Source organism: Hyalella azteca, unplaced genomic scaffold (genome assembly GCF_000764305.2).
Source record: "Hyalella azteca isolate HAZT.00-mixed unplaced genomic scaffold, Hazt_2.0.2 contig5776, whole genome shotgun sequence".
NCBI classification, from domain to species: Eukaryota; Metazoa; Arthropoda; class Malacostraca; order Amphipoda; family Hyalellidae; genus Hyalella; species Hyalella azteca.
Window position 1 is genome coordinate 19,004 of NW_025935956.1, and position 22,467 is coordinate 41,470.

General features: G+C 38.4%; 1 protein-coding gene and 1 long non-coding RNA gene across 3 annotated transcripts; both read right to left on the bottom strand.

Moving 5' to 3' along the window:
- Nucleotides 1-993: 993 nt before the first annotated feature.
- On the bottom strand, nucleotides 994-6,820 carry LOC108667357 (flocculation protein FLO11). Of its 2 annotated transcripts, XM_018154375.2 has the most exons (6): nucleotides 6,669-6,820; nucleotides 4,997-5,587; nucleotides 2,845-4,780; nucleotides 2,519-2,622; nucleotides 1,665-1,819; nucleotides 994-1,207 (listed from the first exon to the last, which is right to left on the bottom strand). In XM_018154375.2, exons 1-5 carry the CDS (start codon nucleotides 6,810-6,812, stop codon nucleotides 1,676-1,678), a joined length of 2,919 nt encoding a protein of 972 aa, XP_018009864.1. In that variant the 5' UTR covers nucleotides 6,813-6,820; the 3' UTR covers nucleotides 994-1,207; nucleotides 1,665-1,675. The 2 variants fall into 2 exon arrangements, with proteins under 2 accessions (XP_018009864.1, XP_018009863.1); XM_018154374.2 differs by lacking the exon at nucleotides 994-1,207 and having other exon boundaries at nucleotides 1,596-1,819.
- Nucleotides 6,821-8,200: 1,380 nt separating this feature from the next.
- LOC108667360 lies at nucleotides 8,201-8,769 on the bottom strand. The gene is made up of 2 exons (XR_001930549.2): nucleotides 8,634-8,769; nucleotides 8,201-8,259 (listed from the first exon to the last, which is right to left on the bottom strand). It is a non-coding gene; the product is annotated as an uncharacterized LOC108667360 (long non-coding RNA).
- Nucleotides 8,770-22,467: the final 13,698 nt, after the last annotated feature.

Here is a 22,467-nt window from a genome sequence, read left to right on the forward strand (position 1 = left end):
CTGTGCCTCTGTGTGTCTGTGTCTCTGTGTGTTTAAAGGAAGACCCGTTGAAACTGATTCACCTAACTTAAAAATTTGAAAATTTATTTTTATGTCATACAATAATTAATTTCATTCAGGTGAAAAAATCAGTGTCATTTGTCGTTTTTTCAGTAGATGAGCCTTCGTTTCGAGATACCCAATTATATATACTATACCATTTATACTAAAGTTCCCGTACTTAACATTCTGAATTATTTAGGTAATAGAGTAGGAGCTAAACCCGGCGTTTCGAAGGATTAAGAATCCCTGAGATTTGAGAATCCCGTGACAGAAAATCAGTCAACCCGCACCATATAATACTGTGACTAATATTTAAACTAATGTTAAGAAGACAAGTCCCGTTCACATTCAATCTCTTTTCACCCGTCACTCCCATTACAATTTTAGAACAAATTAACGGTTTTCTCTCGATAATTTCTATCTACAATATCTAACCGAAGATTTAAAGTTTACTCCAACCGTCTCCTAGAATTCTAGCCCGATGATGGCAAAGCTAAAATTTCAGATGAATTTAATAATTCCTATAGGTAACGTGAAAACGCATTCAACAATGCTCCTATATATGGAGCTTCAGACATTCAATTCACCTACACACTTTCATGATTATTTTCAATTTCTAAACTTGAATAGAGATAATATTGTTAGTTACAATGCATCAATACACTTATTTTATTATTCATTAAATTTTGTTTTAACATTGACGGCGGTATTTCTTAACTCTTCATAGCAGTAAACACAATTTACGCATGAGAGCAAGTTACCTTCTCTTATCCATGTCTCAACTTGAGCTTGGCTGCGACTCAAGCTCCTCGAAACATTTGTATAGCTATTCTTAGATTTAAAAACATTTTATTTTAAATTTACTCTGTAAAATCAAAATTATACTTGCTTTTAAAAGTAAGTAAAGTAGTTAAATTTTACTTACTTTAAATTTGCTGTGTAAAATCAAATGAAAGCTAATATATATAAAATATAAGGTTGTGACTTATTCTACAGAGAAAAATAAGAGTATCACACTCGTATCACAGAGAATATCTGATCATCACATGTGCATGCACTCTGAGATATGAGCGGGACTTTGTCCAAATAGCGTTGCGTTTTTTGTGAGTCATCCTGGCCCAGTTTGGCCCAGCCCTGATCCAGTTGCGTCTGCTCTCTGCTTGTGCTGTGGGTGAGAAAGTGTCACTAATTGGACAATATGCCCCACTCATTTATCTGGGTGATAGGCCTCATAGAGTTCGCAATAGAGCGTCCATCATATAATAAACATTAAACCATTGAGCAAATATCCATTAAATGTCTGAGATGAGCAACTTTTTTAACGGAGGGGAAATTTAGTTCATTTTGAGAGCGACATTTTTATATTTTGTGCGCTTAGATATAAAGTGTTTAAAATCTGAATTAATGATACTACGCAGGTGTTCGACTTTTCTTAGACAAAGCTTGCTGCATTTTCTTTTAAATTAGAAACGACAAACACGATCAACAAATGATCGTGCTAATTCAAGTTCAAAAGCACAATCAATATACATATGATCATTCCGAATCAAGTTTAAAAAATCACGATCAATTTATGATCGATAAGGTCGTTAGCAAAGTAAACATAACAGTAAATCCTGTACAGCGTTACGCATCAATTTTGTCGTTGTTGGTCATCGGTGGGCGTCTCAGGAGCCTTGCGAGCCGCTGTCTCGCCTCCGACAGCAGCCGACGACCGCGGCCGGAGGCGCCGGCGAAAGGGCCCTCCGCGTTTCAGGAACCGGCGATATTGCGAGTGCTGGTTGAAGATCAGGGCATAATTGGGATAGGATAAGACACTTGAACAAATGAACGGGTCATTTTGTCCAAATATTGACATACTTTCTTGCCCACAGCACGAGAAGAGAACGGACGTAGTATTGATACGTCGGTTTTCCGGGTTAAACTCGGTCAAGATAAACCAAATCAAGGCAAAAAGTGCGTCACTGTTAGGAAAAACTCTTATTCATGCATTAGATGCAGGGTACTTGCTTGAGATTTGTGCTACGTTTTATTTAATGAACTGCTATATCACATTTCTAATTTTAATAATTACTACTAAAACTCCCGTGCTAAAGGTCGCCTCTGTAAAGGTCGCCCTGTAGTAGAAACAGCCGATTTTATCAACAGAATTGAGAAAAAACTTTATAGCAGTATTTAGATAGCACTGCAATCTATCAAAAACCTAACAGAATATAACTGATTCTGATGATTATTATAAATCGGTTTCATCGTAAATGGGAGAGTTAAGTATAATAGTGTATAATAGCAAGACCCTGGCAACCTATGCGTCTTTGACTGCAGTCATAATTAGCTGTAGGTTTTTCTGAACTAATTTCGGAATGAATAAATGCATACATAATGTATAATGAATGAACACGATAACGAAGAGTATACATATATTAAAATTATATAAAAAGGCCATGTAGCGAGATTTATTTAAGCGCCTGTTTCTCACCAGCGTGTCATGACGCTTCGGACTTGCGGTGTCATCGTGTGGCTGTCTCGGAGACGTAGGCAATGCTGCTGCCATATCCGTGCTTGCTGTCCCATAATCTGAGCCTTTGAAGTTAAAAATAATATTATGAGTAAATTTATTTCAGATTTCGATTTATGAGCAAAACTACGTGTACAAAAAAAAAAAACATCGCATCATAGGTGGCTAACGCTTGTTGCGAAAAAAGCGTCTTGCCAGTGAAGCTACNAAGCTACTCGCCTATCGTGAGGCATGCAAAAATTCCTTAATTGACCGAATTCTATGCAATCGGAGCAGAAATTCCTTACATTGTATTCTGTGTTTCGGCCGCACCGAGGATCCTTGAGAATTCAAGGCGGAGTTCGATACTTCGGCTGTAACGTGCGTGGACGTGGCCACTGATTTGTTGGCAATGGTTTCGCGTTTTTCTGTTGCAACTCCAATTGTTGTCCGATTGGCTTTGGACATTTTCAGTGACTTTTTTAGTTTCCTGAGCTCATTCATTGCTTTCTTAAATGTCCTTAGCAAATCTGAACTCTGGACTAGACGCATTTGTCCTGTAACAGAATCTTCGTCTGTCACTTCGCGGGACAGGGTATCTGATCTAGGACTGCTCAAGGAAGAATCGTCCGAAGAGTCATGAAGTACAGCCTGAAGAGCAGACTTCTCCGTCTGAGTATCATTTCCGCTGCAAGTCCCTCGATTGCCGGCCTCTGAAATAAGTTCACTGGAAGCTGGCGGGTTTTCATTGTGTGGTGAACAAATGCGCTGAATGTCCACAGGTGTCAATAAAGTGGCCGAATCTGTTTCTGGTCCTGAGTCGGACATAGTGGACGGTGCATTTACGATGTTTTGCATTGGATCTGAGCTTTCAGCCTCAGCAACTAACAATTGAGCTGCAGAGGAAGGCTGTGGTACGTTATTTTCTATTTCAATTTGCGTATTGTCCGAAGATGAGCTGGTGCTCGATATACCTGATGTGTTGATGGTCGTGGTAGGGCTAAATTTAAACGTTGATAGAAGGGAATTAAATGACAAATTTGTGGCTTCAGGGAGCATTGATTCAGAATTTGTAAGGCTATGACATTGCGTTGGATTTGTAGTGGACGATGAGTTTGAATTTGCAGTGTACAATTGAGCAGTGCTTCTAGACATTGATGAAAAACCGGATGAATCAGCCTTCACGCTCGCAGGCGATCGCATACTTGTAGGAAACGAACATCGGAATCCAAATTGAGGTTGACTCGAATCTTGGCAAATTTGAAGCAGGTTCTCCGGTATTCTAGGCCTCAATCTGTTTCTTTCGGAAAAGATGAATTGCAATCTATTTCCGACTGCATTGCCTCGTGTCCGCGGCATCGTGTTGAAATTACTTGTTCTGATGCTGTTATTTTGTGATTCATTAATGCTGCACGCGGCGTTCACACTCACAAGGTTAGACTGGTTTCGATTTTCTGACGCGCTGAAAGGGAATCTCTGGACATTTGCGTTGCCAGAATTACCAGCAAAGGAAAAAATAGACTGAGATGGAAGCAAGTTACTTATCCCCGATGAAGTTGGTCCTTGGGAACTCGCATCATTTGGTCTTGATGCGGACGCTGACGAATTCAGGTCAGTTTGAGTTGAGTTGATATCTTCGTTAGTACCGAGAGGGGAATCGTCGTTTTCCATGCGATTTCCACCAGTTGCAACATTACGGACGTAGTCGGTTGACAATAGCGGTGTGGCTTGCAGAGCGTTTGTTGCAGTTGCGGGAGATGTCAATGGGTCGGTTCCACTTTGCGATGCCCGTGGTGTTGAAGTAGAGGCCAACGTACTGAAACACAGATTCGCTTGAGAAAAGAATGATATCACTGGTCTTAGGCTGAACTGAGTGGGTAATGAACGCGAGCAGGGAACGAAAGTTGTTGTTGCATCGACTCTAGTCACATTCTCATCATTAGCATTTGAATCCAGTATTCCTGCTGATGATGAAACCGTGTTACTTAGAGTGAACAAAGGAGGATCAAATCCGGAAGAAGGATTTTCAACTGTCGAGGAAGACAGAACCGTCGATTCCGGATCGTTTATGACCACGGCATTCTGTTCATGTACATGTTCACCGTGGTCGTTTGCCGGTTCTGGTTCCAAATCTTCCATGTCTTCTTCGTTCTCTTCGTCTTCTACTTCAGATTCTTCGTCAGAGAAAGGTAGATCAAGGCCGTCGCATACGTCAGTCAAAGAAAAATTGCTGTCACGGCATCTCTGCCCGATTAAAGAATAAGGTTAGTTTTAATGAAGAGAAATATCTACAAATGAAAATTTTATGAACATTACTAAAATAACGAGAAAATCTGGAACGGGTTATTCTTATTGATTGATTAGCCTAGTATATGTATCCAGACTGGTGATATGAGGAAAATTGTTTTGCGACTAGTGATTCATTTAAACTATTATTCGAATTATTCCTAATCTCATCACCTGGAAGTTGTCAATAAGGCCATAGAAGGAGCGCATGTGAGGTTTCTGAGGCCACATCAGCACCGCTTTTATGTTCTCCAATTCCGCTGTCTTGTCCCGGATTGCCACCAAAAAGTCACTGCCAGGTGGAATGGTCCAATCAGAGCTCAGTTTCTCTAGTTCAGATATTTGCTTGTTCAGTCTACTCTGAAGCACTAGAATTCTTTGTTGGTAGATGACGTATTCCTTGCCCAGCTTTTTGAGCATTTTGCCTAGGTTCTTCTGCAGGTCAAGCACCGTTTTATTCTCTTTAATTATGTTCTCAATGGATGACAGACTCTCTTTGATGGCAGCTTCGGTGTCAGCCACCTTCTGCATCATCTCGGTTTTGAGCTCATTGGCCTGCTCCTCGAGCAAGACCCATTCACAACCACGGTGCTGCTGGCGTAAACATTTTCTGCAGAGTTTTTCACTGCAAGGGACGCACCAGAAGAGCAAACTTGTGTTATGAATCCTACACTGGAGGACATCGCTCGTCACGTCGGTTGGTAGAAGCTGGTAGCACTCTGGTAACTCGTTGACAGTTCGGTCGCTCCAGGACTTACGACAAACCTAATAACAGAGATTAATTAATTAGTAAGAAATTAATTAGTAAACCTCCAAATAAAAGTCAATTTATATAGCAAGTAAGTTGACGAAATTTCGCTTAATTGAAATATTGTTAATCGCAGCGTGTTTGTCGATTCGCTTAATATGAGAAAGTCGAAATATTGATTAGAATACAATGAAATGAATATTTCTACAAACTATGATTTCATCGTATTTTTTCATTTTCATCTTGCTTTTCAATGGGAACATTCAAATAGTTCAGGAAGTTATGCCGTTTAATAATTCTGCAAATTTTCAGCAACTTATTGTCAGTAAATAAGCAGATCACGAAAGTGAAAAAATCATCATTTTTTTGTGGATGTTGCAAAGCGTGCAAACGAATTACGGCGGTAAGTATCAAACCACAATATACCTTCACTCCTCCGCACAACCCACCAAATCATGAGTTTTATCCCATCCCAATCGACCTCAACACAACCACATACATTGATAACCAACCCAATAATGTGCCATGCACCTTTCTTCGTATCGTACTTCCTTTTCCATTTCTCCGTGCTCTTATATGTCACTCTGCGCAATTTCTTGTTTTCTTATAATATTTACTTGAAGAACCGCAACAACAGCAACCAAAAAAAAAAACACAAAAATAACAAATAAAAAAACCTCAACAACAATCATACCTACAACAATAAAAACTTCATTCACAACAACAACTACAACAGCAACAACAACTAGCACAACCGCAACAACGACTAACACAACAACAATAACGTACGGCACAACCGCAACAACAACAACAACAACTAGCACAACAACTTACGGCACAACCGCAACAAAAACAACTAGCAGCACCACAACATCAACAACTAGCAGCACCATCAACAACTAGCAGCACCACAACATCAATAACTAGCAGCACCACAACATCAACAACTAGCAGCACCACAACATCAACAACTAGCACAACCACATCAACAACTAGCACAACCACAACAACTAGCAAAACAGCACCACAACAACTAGCACAACTACAACAACAACTAGCACAACAACAACACTAAGCACAACAGCAACAACAACTCACGGCACAGGTTCTGTATGTGTGGGCGGACATGCGGTAGAGGCAGTCGTGGCAGAAGGTGTGCCCGCAGCTCAGCACCAGCGGGCGCTTGTTGACAGCGTCGTACTCGCTCACGCATATCGGACATCGCCGCATACTCGACGCCATTGTACAGTCTGGAACAATCGATATTTGTTTCTGACCTTAAGATTTATTGTATCTGCATTTATGTGGATAATTTTAGATATGTTTCAAACGGAATAAAATAATTGTTTCAATAGTTATTGAAGGAATACGTCGTATACTCGACGCCATTGCTAAGCCTGGAACAATCACTATTTGTTTCTGACCTTAAGATTTATTGTATCTGCCTTTATCTGGATAATAGTGTTATGTTTAACACGAATTAATTTACTTATTGAATATTTATTGAATAATTATTCATATTTATTGAATGAATACGACGTATACTCGACGCCATTGCAAAGCCTGGAGCAATCTATACTTGTTTCTGACCTTAAGTTTTATAGTATCTGCATTCATCTGGATAATTGTAGATACGTTTGAAAAGGAATAAAATAATTGTTTTTAATAGTTATTGAATAAATACGTCGTATACTCGACGACACTGCAAAGCAAGGAGACTTATTGATATGGATAATAGTAATCATCTTTGGAAAAGGAGAAAACATTGTGCTATTATTATTTATAGTTATTGATTGTTGCTTATACATTGAAAAGCGTGGAACAATCGACGTATAATTTTCTCCGGCCTTCAAATTATTTATATAAAATTGTTGTCATTTTTGGTCAGGAATAAAATATGATGATATTGTTTTTAACACTTATAAGATAATTGAGATTTAATGTCTTCTGCATTGCTATGGATAACAATGGTTGTCTGTGACCAGAAAGGAAATATGCGATTGTTTTTAAAACTCATTGAATAAACACGTCGCATACATAACGCCATTGAAAAGCCTGGAAAAATCAATGAATATTTTTCTTTGGCCTCAAGACTGATTGATTTGGATAACTCTGGTCATTCACGTAGAGAATATCATGCGATTGTTTCTAATAATTATTAAATAACTATGCAAATATATTCATCCTAAGACTTATTGTAGTCTGTATTGCCAGGAATAATTGAGGCATAAAATAATCTTTAGCCACGAAAAAATATTTCGCGATTGTCTGAAATGATTATTGAACGATCGAGTGATTGTATTAATGTTCTCTTTTTCTAATTATTTTATCCTAAATTTCAACTAAATGCACAGCCGTTCCAATTCAAAAATCATTGAAGAGTGTAACTACTTATAATTTATTTATTCAACTATCCAGATAATTTCACACTAATTACCGAAAATTGTTTCAATTGAATTACGCATGCGATATGCGAAAAAAAAAAATCTAGTGGAAAATTCTATCTACGAATGGGCGCTATAGGCACTATAAGGATTATGCTTACTCGCCTGCCAATTGTTATTAATTATTTAAATATCTTCTATTGGCTTCCTCTCCTTCCTCTTCATTCCGTCAGCGATTCCGTTTTCTTCGTCCTCCGCTGGCCGTAGGCTTGGAATCTTCCTCCATTGCCTCACGTCACGAAATTCTTGATGGAAAACATAATTTGATGAACACTATTTACTAATAAGAATACTCAGTACAATGTATAAATTATCGTCAAAAATACATTTCTACTAACTTTTCAACGATTCGAGTACACATAGCTTATATGTACTTGCTTATAGTTGGAAAAGTTTACATCAACTCCATTTACACCACTCACTTTCACTCAGATGTTAAATTAAAATGCCCACTGCACAAGTCAAACATCATGATTATTGTAACGCCACTCAGTCATTAAATCTAGCATGGATTAAAAATATTCGTAATATTGTACACATTGTCACTTACTAAAGCTTCAGCTGTATTGATACACGAAATATGAATATGTTCACGAATGTTTGAACAAGATGTACCAACCTGAGTCGTCAGTAGCAGCCCACGTCACCTGTTGGAGGCTGGCACTGAGCAGCAGCTGTGCCTGGCGCTGCTGGTGCTACCGTCGCCAGGGAGACCAATCAATGACTGCCACGACATTGACTGCCACAAAATTGACTGCCACGATATTGACTGCCACGATATTGACTGCCACGATATTGACTGCCACGATATTGCCTGCCACGATATTGACTGCCATNATTTTGTCACCTGACATGCATTTGAATTTTGTCACTTTACATACATTTAAATTTTGTCACCTGACATACATTTGATTTTGTCACCTGACATGCATTTGAATTTTGTCACCTGACATACATTTGAATTTCGTCACTTTACATACATTTAAATTTTGTCACCTGACATACATTTGAATTTTGTCACCTGACATACATTTGAATTTTGTCACCTGACATACATTTAAATTTTGTCTCCTGAAATACATTCCGAAATTTTCACGATGGACGTAATTTTTGATCCTCATCGTCAATGCAGCCGTCGACCGTCGCACGACAGGCGGGAAACTTCTCAATGGTAATGGAAAATAAAATTTAACACGGATGCGCTTTGACGTTTTAAATGATGAGTTTTGAAACAGAATGCAAACGCGTTACAATAAATAGATCATTAATTACACATAGGGCGTATCTATGAAGCTACTTCAGACTCTTTTTACTTAAATTTTTGTGGTTGTGAAGCTGGATTGGAAAGACTCTTTTATAATTCATAAATAAGATCGGCTTCTAGCATTATGTATTATATTAGTTACAGTAATCGAACAACGCTCCCAGCAAATAACGCCCATAGACGATTTGAATCTTGCTAGAAAGGCATATCCAATACACATAATTTAAGACCAGTTTCACGGTTCGGGTTTTTTTGGGGCATTTCTTAGTCTCAACGGGACATTTTATCTCAATGAAAGATCGAACAATAAAAAATTGCGTTTGCCTATCACTGTGTCCGGCGTGGGACCGAAACGCCTCGGCCGGAACGCCCGGCGCTTTTTAGGAAGAGGTCACACCGCGGTGCGCTATCAAGGACCAAACTGTGGTGAATATCGGCGCTGTAAAATTCACACTCGTCACGTCTCAGTTCTTGCGGCGCAGGATTTGTCATTGTGCTCGCTGATCAAGCCATGTACTCGAGAAAGATAGGATCAGACTGTGTTGGAGGAAATAGCTAGCCGTTTCAATTCATTTTTTGAATTCTGGACTCTGAACAACAGGACTTTTTCGGGCAAGCACAGAGTGGTAGAAAATATGCAGGATGTCCCTCGATATGTTAAGGATTACCTCCATTCATCACCTTATCAAAATTAAAATAAAATAATTTTAGTGAAGTCAGCCGAAAGATCGAGTAAAAGTCAAGGCGAAATAAATGAGCAGTCAAAAATAAAAATTTTTCCCAATAGTTTTAAACAATTTAATATTATGCTATACTTGGCCCACCTTCTTACCGTTGAAAGCATCAATAACTATGCCCACCCGACAACAACAAACGTCGCGGACACACAAAAGTAAGCCTTTCTTTTGATATCTAGGCCCGATATCTACCCGAGGTAATACGGACGTATCGCACATCTAACGCGTAGCGAACATCTCTCTTGAATGCCGTCAGTTGGAGACACGTTTTCTCAATAACTCCAAGTATCAAGTGTCCTGAATGTCCCTTAAGGCCACCCACGGCAAAGGCAAGAGACCTCACGCAAGCTTGTCACTTATGGCTCGCTCATTTTTCCAGCGAATGCAATCTTGAAATCTGTAAGCAGTCTGAACTCATTTAATGTTTATGCCGCTTATTCAACTGACACTGCCGATTGTTACGAGCACCTGTGATAAAAATTTGTAGCAGACAATAGGTACTTAACTGAGCATTTTATAAGACGCCCAGTTGATATTTTGACATGAGTGGGACAATCTTTTTCGAAGGAAAGCAGTATTCAGAAATTAACTTGTATAACGTCCATGGTAGCTTCAGAGCTTTGTCAGGGATAGCGTCAGAATATTCCTTTCAAGATGTGGCCTATAAATCTCTACTTGAAAAGGCATCACTTGAAACAGCTGGTAACGTCTTCTGACAGGCTACGGCGTCCCTGGCACAAATAGAAGACATTGCTTTCTAAAACGGCAAGACCGACGCAGTGGCGTAATATACATTAAATTTTGCATGTACTGTCACACTGCTTACAATTTTAAGCGGCCATTAGGCGCTTATGTTCCTCGGATGGTTTCATAAAAAATTATGGAATGAAGGAATCAAGATCTGAATTCAAAGAACTTTTTGAGCTAAACTTTTGTTAACCAAGTACGGTAGTACCAGTCATCGATGGTCGACTTGAATTTAGATTTAAGGTAAGACTGTTAAAGCCAAGTTAGATTTAAAACGAAACTAACGACGCGGATTTAGAATTAAGGCAATCATGATGAAACAAAATTAGAGCAAAAACTAAACTGTTGACGCGCATTTAGTTTTAAGGCAAAACTGTTGTAAGCGTAAAAGATTTGTAATTAATAAATCCTGATTGACCCGATGGCCATCTTGGGCAGGACGTTGAAGTGACAAAGTCTTGTAGATCCAACAGACCCATGCATCGCTGACACAGACCAACAGGTGTGCTGAACAGGCAGATCCAACAGACCCATGCATCGCTGACACAGACCAACAGGTGCGCTGAACAGGCAGATCCAACAGACCCATGCATCGCTGACACAGACCAACAGGTGCGCTGAACAGGCAGATCCAACAGACCCATGCATCACTGACACAGACCAACAGGTGCGCTGAACAGGCAGATCCAACAGACCCATGCATCGCTGACACAGACCAACAGGTCTGCTGAACAGGCAGATCCAACAGACCGATTCATCGCTGACACAGACCAACATGAAAGCCAAACAGATGGGCAACATTATTCAGTATTCACCCGGGCCAAGATAATGAATGCAACAGTGTCGCACCATATTACTTACACATTCAAGGTTTGTTGACCAATAGACGGTAAAGGATTTCCATTGTTATTCAAAATTACAGTTGATTAAGTCAATGTGAATTTTTACACGTGAGTGAGCGGCGCCTGCGCAAATTATGCAATATGCATCATACTTTAATGTTAGAACCGTAGTTGAAAATTTAGCTGTTAGAACTTTATTGTTGAAAGAAGCTGCCGTAAAAATAAATTAGAGACTTCAGATTGTTTGCGTTAAAATTATGGGATAACTTTAACGCAAGGGTTGCAAATGCACTATGAAGTAACATCTTCTTTGAATGAAGATAAATAGAGAGCGAAAGCATGTTCTCAGTGTGAAGGAAAAGGGGGCGAGTCTTCCTTGTTCGTTCAGTTCTGCAAACGATGATAACGTTGCTCTTACCCTGACGTCAACCGAGACAAATTTTCAGCGTTAATAAACGAGTTTTACGGCAATTTTATATTGAAGCATATCTTTATAAAACAAATGGCTCAAGCTGAATGGATCTCAAATAAAAAAATAAGGAACTAATCGCTTCCGTCAGTATCACGTGAGATAAACTACATGTCAAGCTGATCAATTGACCTTAAATTAAGATGACTAAAAAAAGTTTCACTGGTGTGTATTACCCGTATTTTTTATTCCCAAGTATTACTGGTGCATAATGCCCATATTTCCTATTTCCAAGTATTACTGGTGCATAATACACATTTTTATCATTTCCAAGTATTACTGGCGTATTCAATTGCCACTAACTATACCAAGTTAAAATAATTTATCTCATAAATTGAACACTTCAACGTATTTAATTCTTTACTTGGAGCATCAGATGCCATGGAGCAACAGAACCTCTCCTCCATCACACGTCTTCCCGATCTTGACCATGCAGCTGAAAACACAAACGCGTGACTCACGCGCCACAAGATAACTTCTCTGCAAACTTATAGCCCTGGAAAAAGCTATACTGCCTTAATACTGCGCATTAATTAAATACGTGTAAGATTACCTTTACTAAACGTATATATTATTGAAATGTTCGACGAATCAATTAATAAATTTATGTATCAACTGATAGTTCGACGCACTAATTAATAAGTTTGGTTTAGCAATTGATCCGTTCGACGTACCAATCAATACATTTGGTGTATCAAGTGATAGTTCGACGCAATAATTAATGTTTGATGTATCAAATGATAATGCGAAGCAATAATTAATACGTTTGGTGTATCAACTGATAGTTCAACACACTACTTAATACGTTTAGTGTATTAACTGATAGTTTGACGCACTAATCAATACGTTTGGTGTCTCAATCGATACGTTCGACACGAGCAGCAGAGGCCTGAAAAGAAACCTCTTCATTTGTAACCTTTTCCTTCTGCCTTGACTACTTAGTGAACAAATCTCATCAAGGTCAGGCATAACTGACTGCCAAATGTATTGAGCTATCTACCTAGGAAATAAGATGGCAACGATCTAATTGTAGTAAAGAATTTCAAAGGATTCTTCGGAATAACTTACAGGATGTAAAAAACTGAAGTTCTGCTGAGTATGCCCGTTTTAGTTATCAATTTAGGTATTCAGGGATGACCATGTAGTTGTAATGAACAGTTTAAATGATACTTATAAATGACTCATGGGATGTGCAAAAATAAAGTATTGCTGAGCATGTCCGTTACCTACGACCACCACAAGTTCCGGTCAATCAGACAAACGGATGGCAAAGAGCGGCAGCGTAACGGCGGACTGAGCGGCCACTGCGCCTGTTAATGACCGCCATGAATGGCCTCCACTTAGTGAGCTTCAAATGTCCATCACAGTCTTACCTCAGACATCCCTGGCGACCGCGCAAACCGCGATCTGTCTGGAGCGCATTCAATCAGATCTAAAAATTTGCACTTAAGAAAAGCGTAACAAATTGTCTCTATCAAATATGGAAAAATGTAAGTAAATTCGTTCTTCTTAAATACCGTGATAATAGATAAAATGTGTGCCTCTATAGGAGCTAATCAGCATTTACAAGTAAAATTTAGTGGTCAAGTCATTAGATAGAATTTTTTGAAGCAGAAATCGTACGCATAAAGCGGAAATCTTGGAAATTTTATAACATAAGCATGTGTAAATAGCGTCAAACGCACTGCAGGCATCACGTCATCCTCCGCTGCAGCAAGACAAGGCTACAGTCTCGGTCAAGTGAAAGCGCATCCCAGTTGTCCTCAAAATATTCAGCGTTAGAAGTCATTAATTATTTCCTTATCCGTTAACACTGAGCCAGGCATGGTTATTTATTTTTTGAACCCCAGCCCGTCCAGCGGGAGTCGGAGACTGCTTTTAGTGTACAGAGAATAATGCAATAATATTACAGTATGATGCATATTGCATAATTTGCGCTCACTCACGTGTAAAAATTCACATTGACTTATTCAACTAGAATTTTGAATAATAATGGAAATCATTTATTTTCTATTGGTCAACAAACCTTGAAACTTGATCCTTATGTTAATATTCAGTCATCCTGAAACCGAAAACCTGTTTATAATTATGAAACTTGAATTTACATATGATAATAGAAAAATCCATTCCGAAGTTTGATCCTTCCGTTTAACAATGACTCGAGATTTTACCATTAAGACGAAAGTTTCAGGTCCAAATAATATCCCGAAAGATAAGCATCGTGGATAAGTGCTTGAATAGTCACTGCATATATACGATGCCAGAATTTAAACACGCATACTAAATTTTGACATATTCATGTATACGTTGAAACTTCACTAATAGCAAAACAAAACAAAACAAAATCATCATTAAACTTGACTTCTAAACTAATTAATCCAGATCGTTGTTCGAAAATCCGACATTTGCACAATATTTTGGAGAAAAATTGGGTAATCTAAAATTCGGTAATTAGGTAATTGTAATCTTGAATAAATGAAGAGAATTCCAACTGCGGATGCACCGCAGTTGGAATTCGAATTTCAACTGAAAAATGTTCTGGAGTTTGAAAAACGTGCATATGATCCGTAAATTAGCTGTTGAATAATCATACATGGAAGGCGTCAGCTCAGTCAATTATCTCTAGGCATACATATGGCCATTGGCCATTAACGTTAGAATATTTATCTAGAGTCTATATTAGGTAAGGTAATAGAGTTGTTTAGAGGATAAAAGGTGCGTATACATATGAAAATGAGGCAGGCTACCACATCACACGCAGCAGCCACTTTATTTCCAAAATTTTATCGTAGCATTCCATCCATCAAACAAGCTGTTCGTTGGCAGGGCCAGAGGTGAACGAAAATTCGATAATACATCTTGAACATGCAATTATTATTGATAATCTACTAAAATACAAGCTGAACATTTTCACCAGTAAGTACACATGTTCAAATTTAGGAAGTGACATTGAATGAAGATAAATAGTGAGCTAAAGCATGTTCTCAGTGTGAAGGATAAGGGGGCGTGTCTTCCTTGTTCGTTCAGTTCTGCAAACGATGATAGCGTTGCAGATATACAAGTAATTGAAGTAATACAGATATACAATGTCCGTTTTTATTATTTCCTAGTAGTATTACTGGCGCATACAATTGCCGCTAACTACTGAGTTAAAATAATTTATCTCAAAAATTGAACACTTCAACGTATTTAATTCTTTACTTGGAGCAGCAGATGCCATGGAGCAACAGAACCTCTCCTCCATCACATGTCTTCCCGATCTTGACCATGCAGCTGAAAACACAAACGCGTGACTCACGCGCCACAAGATAACTTCTCTGCAAACTTATAGCCCTGGAAAAAGCTATACTGCCTTAATACTGCGCATTAATTTATTACGTGTACAAGTACCTTTACTAAGCGTATCAATTGTTACGTTCGGTGAATCAAATAACACATTTATGTATCAATTCTGATAGTTTGACGCACTAATTAATACGTTTGATGTATCAATTGATGCGTTCAACGAATCAAATAATACATTTATGTATCAACTGATAGGAGGACGTACTAGTTAATACGTTTGATGTATCAATTTATAATTTCGACGTACCAAATGATACATTTGGTGTTTGAACTGATAGTTTGACGTACTAATTAATACGTTAGATGTATCAATTGCATGATGCGTTCGACTTACCAAATAATACATTTGGTTATCAACTGGTAGTTCCATGTACAAATTAATACGTTTGGTGCCTCAATTGATACGTTCTACACGAGTAGCAGAGGCCTGAAAAGAAACCGTATCAGCAGTAACCATTTATTTCTGCCTTCTGTGANTTAATCCAGATCGTTGTTCGAAAATCCGACATTTGCACAATATTTTGGAGAAAAATTGGGTAATCTAAAATTCGGTAATTAGGTAATTGTAATCTTGAATAAATGAAGAGAATGGCGGATGCACCGCAGTTGGAATTCGAATTTCAACTAAAAAATATTCTGGAGTGTGAAAAACGTGCATAAGATCTGTAAATTAGCTGTTGAATAATCATACATGGAAGGCGTCAGCTCAGTCAATTATCTCTAGGCATACATATGGCCATTGGCCATTAACGTTAGAATATTTATCTAGAGTCTATATTAGGTAAGGTAATAGAGTTGTTTAGAGGATAAAAGGTGCGTATACATATGAAAATGAGGCAGGCTACCACATCACACGCAGCAGCCACTTTATTTCCAAAATTTTATCGTAGCATTCCATCCATCAAACAAGCTGTTCGTTGGCAGGGCCAGAGGTGAACGAAAATTCGATAATACATCTTGAACATGCAATTATTATTGATAATCTACTAAAATACAAGCTGAACATTTTCACCAGTAAGTACACATGTTCAAATTTAGGAAGTGACATCCGAAATGCATTCTGCTCAAATTGTTGCGATACTTGAAAAGGGTAGCTTAGAAAGATCAACATCAATGTAAATTTCCTATCAGAAATCTCGCTTAAGAGTTAATTAAATTAAAGAGTAATAGGGCAATTAAATTATATTCATAATTCTTTACTTCAAGACGCGATCGTATTCGTAACATTTAATTACTGCAGATGCTATCCCTACGAAGACTGACTGCAGCATTGCGGTATCAAGAGGCATCATCTGAAGTCCGATTTCAAGCTTCCGATCGCCGCCCAAAAAGGGCGGATAAATTTTTATATCAGAAGGAAAAGGGTTTGAAAATTTAATTTATAGCAATGACCGTTATAGGACGAACACGTTTGGTAAAAATACTCGACACTTTTTGCAGCATTTTTCATTTGTGTGCTAATTACTACTATTGAATTAATAATTATTTAGCGTAATTTATTGAAATATAAAAAGATAGCCTCTTTTTACAAAAGTCGAAACAAATTTAAGGAAACATACATTGATAGTTTACATTAAGGAAACATATATAGATAGATAGTTTTCATTAATGGATAACTTGAGAAAATATCGATCATCCTGAGAATCTGATCACAAGCGTAGCCATGGAAACAACGATAACCGAAAAGCGTTTTAAATGCTTTCACGATCGTACGAATCTTGCTGATCAGAAGATATTCTCACTATCGAACGACATTCGATAACTGAGCGTTAAGCTTCTGTTTCGCAAAGTCAGAAGAGCAGAGAGACTAAATTTTGGTTTTCAGGTTCTTATATACAGTGGGGGGAAATAAATATTCGTACACTTGAAAAATCGTATTTTAATGTACATATGTAAGTACACAAACTTAACAGGAAAAGTGATTTAAATTATGTATAGAGACGCATAGTATTCAAAAATACTATCGAAAGAAATTAAATCTCAAAAACATGTTGCATTAATTTTTGTTGCATTGAGATTTAATTTCTATTGATGCTATTTTTGAATACAATGCGCCTCTATACATAATATAAATAACTTTTCCTGTTCAGTTTGTGTACTTACATACATTAAAATACGATTTTTCAAGTGTACGAATATTTATTTCCCCCCACTGTAGGTACAGATTCAGACTTGCAGACTGAAACTATCCGATTTAAATTGCAAATTTTAACCTGACGAATTTAGTTTGTAATTCAGGTATGCCGATTCGATCAGAGTCGTTCATTCAGACTCATAGAATCAGATTGAGATTTAAAATTTCAATCTCAGTGATTCATATCCTGATTTGAACGTAGATTAAGTCACGAACCTCTAAAATAAAAGGCATAGACCAGAAAATTCAGGGAAACTCGGATTTCTGGATTCAAATTTGGAGATTCAACCTCAACAAATTTAATCGCAAATTTCGACTTTCAAATTTAAACTCATAAATTTTAACTTTCAGATTTAGACTTCCAGAATCAAAAAACATACATGCGAGAGAAAGTCCTGCCCTCGTGGACTTGAAAGCCTTCAAGTCACGTGTAAATTTTTAAAAATCCTCCGATATTCGAGAATTTAGAAGGACATTGCCAACAGAAACGTGGGTAGTTCCGAGCAGCCAAGTCAGGCTTTGATGACAGCCTTGATGGAGCGTACAGTTGGCTGGACTCGCATGATTTTATGGAAAAAAGTTTCGGTCGTTTTGTAAAGTATTTATGATACTTCATTCGTGAGACTCTTGTCATAGTCTCGTAAGTAATATTCAGTTTCAAGAGTGAATATTTTGCATTACCAAATGCACATTATAAAACATTCCAATCGCAATTATTTTATCGCAAATTCAATCTCCTTATTCGTGAAAGGTAAACTCTACAGGGATTTTCGAACTGTTAGAGGTTACGGTTTAGGTGTGACACAAATGTGTCAACAAGAATAAAGTGTGTGCCGGTGAGTCATGCAGTGCTCACACCTGTCTCATGTCTTTGGTTGAAGCTTCAATTTAGGTTCCACCTCACAAGGCCAATAAGATCGATATGCACGCGCAAAAATGGAGCACATGTTACTTTCGAAGGAGTCATGAGAAATTCAACTTCAAAATTTTATTAAATCTGATTGATAGCAGAAGGGAAACCAGGAAAATACGAGCAATGTGCATGAACCATGCAAAAAACTCGAAACATTGAAATATTTGATAAAATGTATGTAACGTGAACAGGCATAAAATATAGGGTAAAATCCGCAAGAGTTTAGGGTAGAATCAAAAGAGAGCCGCGGTAAAACTTTGCAGCTATTAATTTGAGAATAAACATACAAATAAATCGCATTATACTGCTCCATGTTGAAATACTTCGATAATTCGTGAGCGATGCGCCAAAATAAAACTTCATTTGTTCTTTGAGTTTTGAATAGAGAAACAAGAAGCACATTCAAGTTACAGCAAAAATCAAGAGAGGTGCTGAAGAGCAGCACCTGGGTTCGTGTGAACAGGTGTACACCTGCAGCTGGGGTCACAGGTGTTCTCGGCCCCAGGCAGCAGCTCCACGTCTGCCCTCAGTTGGACTTGTGGACGTGAGGGAAGACGGGCCTCGACGCTGTAATATAGAATAAATTCGAAATTTCACCGTGAATTTTCACCATTATTCTCAGACATTATTTGTAGAGCATGTGCAGTGATTGATTATAGACACTGGATGACAGCAGACACCACGTGATTTTCACCATTATTCTGAGACCTTATTTCTAGAGCATGTGCAGTGATTGATTATAGACACTGGATGTCAGCAGACATGGACAAAAATCGGGGAGAGATTGAATATTACATTACATGTATGATTATGATCTAGGAATTCTGGGCTATCTAGCACGTTAGGTGTGCTAATATATTCGAGTAAATTTAAAGCGAGGCATTAGGTTAGAGAATTCTGGGCTCACATTTCTGTGAATATAAAGCGAGATCAATCATTTGGAAAATATTTCCAGAAATATATTAAATTTCGAATTTATTAACTGAGATCATTAGACTCAATTCTCAGCATATTTAAAACGAAAAATTATTATATAATGTCTGTTTCTTCCAGGTACTAATAGAAACATTGACAAAGTGCAAGGGAGTAACAGGAATCTGAAAGAGTAGCAGGACCATGGAATCCAGTGAGGATTCCGACGAGCAGGAATTGAGAGGGTCGAAATACAAACCAATTCTAAAGTTCTCGTATACGAATCCACACAAAGTTGTTAAGCCTTCTGCACAAAGATTTTCATGGCAGCCTGCATCTGAAATAAGTGGCAATCTGAAAAATAAAATTTCCTCTGAGAAAAAATATTCTTCTCATTACGATTTATCGTCTCATACGTATGAGAACTTGGCTGATATAATCGGTGGCGAAGAGATCTATGAAGACGTCGTTTGCACGAATGGAATTTTTCAATTTCGACAGCCCGAACCAGATCCAGCGTCTCGGGCAAACAACAGGAATTATGCGCATCCTGGAAAGATATCGTTCAGTGAAATGACGTACGAAGAGAGGCAAGAAGAACGCAGGCGTCAAGAACTAGGAGATACCAACTCCATTTATGATTATTTTTCTCGCAGTGAAGCCTTGAGGAGGAATGCTCCAAGTCCATCGGAAACCCACACAAGAAACGAGTTTAGTGGATGGCTCTTGAATGAAATTAACAAGCATAAAGGTTTTTTGGGTAGAAACGAAGCAAAGATGAAATCTGAGTCAATGTCACCTTTGCTAGTGAATTCACCTGATATACAACCGTCATTGGTTGTGAAACAAAACAGATTTTCTTATCAAGGTGAACAAAACAATAGTAAACGAAAGAGTCTCAACGAAAATACCCTACACAGAAAAATTCAAAATGGACGTATCACACAACGAGAGCTATGCAAAGAACAACAACAACCTAGGGAGCTTTTTGATGGACAAAATCGAACATTCAACGACCAAAATGAATTGAATTCACGCCCAGAATCGCCATTTGAATTCAATAGTCGACGAGCCAGATTTGAGAGAAATTCAAATTCTTGTGGATTGCCTTCATTTTTCATTCAAAGTAATCAATTTTCGACAGCAGAAGCCTCTCGGTCACAGATTTCTGACAAGCTCCTTGATTTTAACCATCGTAAGTGGGAATCACCCTCATCAGTTTACTTGGATATGAGTGGCGTTGCACAAGAATATAGCAGCATCAAAAATATTTCAGCTGTAACTAATAATCAACACCATTCTTTTGTAGATTCAAAAGAATTGACAAAAAATTACCGAATCAACGAAAGCCAAGGTTACATTGAAAAACGAAATTTTGATTTCGAAGAACACATCTACGACTACCCTCGCGCTCCTCCTGTGCCACTACCAAGTTATAAAAATGTTCATGGTATGCGAGGAAAAATTTATGAGCAAGAAAATAACGTGTCATTGGAGGCAGTAGATTCTGATAGTTACTTACGGAACGTAAGAAGCCCAAATGCAGTGCTTTTACGCCGCGGTAACGTGAAGAAGGATCAAAGAAAAACGTGGCCCAATGAACTGGGACAAGTGACTTGGTCATTCTCGAAAGAAGGTGCACCTAGTGATCCCAATATCTTGAATTCACAGATTTGTAAGACAATGAGGCAAAACACAAGTCAGGAACAACTTCACTGTCCCAAAATTCCTCCAAAAAGGCAACAAAGTCGACATTCTGCTTCACTAACAGAATATGCATCTCCAAGATCCCACTCAGCAAGCGTATTAAATGATACATCTTCCAAATCTCACACAAAAATGACGAAAATTGTTTCAACTGGAAACAACTTTGAAGATAGGAGGCATTTTTCGCTTGATCAGAGTCGTTTGATGCAAACTTCATGCTCCACACAGGATTCCAAGTTTGACAGACACCGTACCACCAAAGTAACATCGGGCTCTCAACAGACGTACGATGTCTCAAATGACAGTTGCGGTCTTAAATCAAATTTTGAGAGAGGCTCTTCTTCTAGTGCTCGAAGAAGCCGGAAAGACCTGTTTGAAGAAGCTTATAAATTGCAAGCTCGTAAAGCTGAATCAATGCATGAAGGCGATGATGCTGTAGTTCGACGTAGTCAAAGTTTCGACGTCAATGCGACGAGGACTGGAAAATACAACAAGCGAGTGGCTGACACGATCCGTCTCTTTGAAGATTTGATACAACAAGAGTTGGCATACGAACAATACATGTGGCAAGAACATCTCAAGAAATCAAAGAATGATAAAGCAAAAGCTGGTAGCTTGGTCGATCTCCGCACGATCAACAACCCTACTACGGCCGTTGGAAATGCAGAACTCTCTAAATCCTGTCTCACACTCCAAAGTTCTAACTGTCATCAAATTTCGCGATACAATTCAAAAGCCACGGATAAATTTGAAAATGACTTAGCTTTATTTTCTACTGATAAACCTTATTCCCATCCACAATTCCTACATTGCGAAGTAAGTGCGTTCGATGAAAGTTTGAAGAAGACCGAGGGAATATCCAGACAGACGTTCTCAGATGCTTCCTACGGCACCCTCCAGTCAACAACTGCAGTGAGACAAATCAATACACAACGCGGAGCAGATAGGACAGAAAAGTCACCCAAAAAGAATACTGATCCACCTTTCTTTACCCACGATACTCAGAAAATCCACTCCGTGACACAAAATAGAGTAGGCTCTATGATACAGAAACCTGAGGGCGTTGAATTAAAGGAAAATATAATCACCTCCCGCTCACACTACTCCCCCGTTCCACAAGTCTCTGCTTTCGAAAAATACGAGTCCCAAGCAACTCAGAATATCAAAGATAGTTCAAATCTAAGACAAGAAATTTCTGGAAACTCGCTGCATCCATGCAAAGCTACGGAGCCAAGCAAATACTACGTTAGCTCAACGGTGACTACGACAAGAATTCGTCCTCAGGGAAGTCCTTCGGATTATAAATCTCCATCGACCCTAACAAGCTCATTTAAAACAGGCACAGAAATAGACTTCAACTCATCCTGCAAAGAATCTGGAATA

Excerpts from the sequence above, each read along its gene's own strand:
- LOC108667357 (XM_018154375.2), bottom strand. The coding sequence starts at position 6,812 with ATGGCGTCGAGTATGCGGCGATGTCCGATATGCGTGAGCGAGTACGAC. Across the intron at positions 4,781-4,996 it reads GCCTTATTGACAACTTCCAG|AGATGCCGTGACAGCAATTT; the intron begins GTGATGAGATTA and ends TTAATCGGGCAG. Across the intron at positions 2,623-2,844 it reads GCCGAAACACAGAATACAAT|GCTCAGATTATGGGACAGCA; the intron begins GTAAGGAATTTC and ends TTAACTTCAAAG.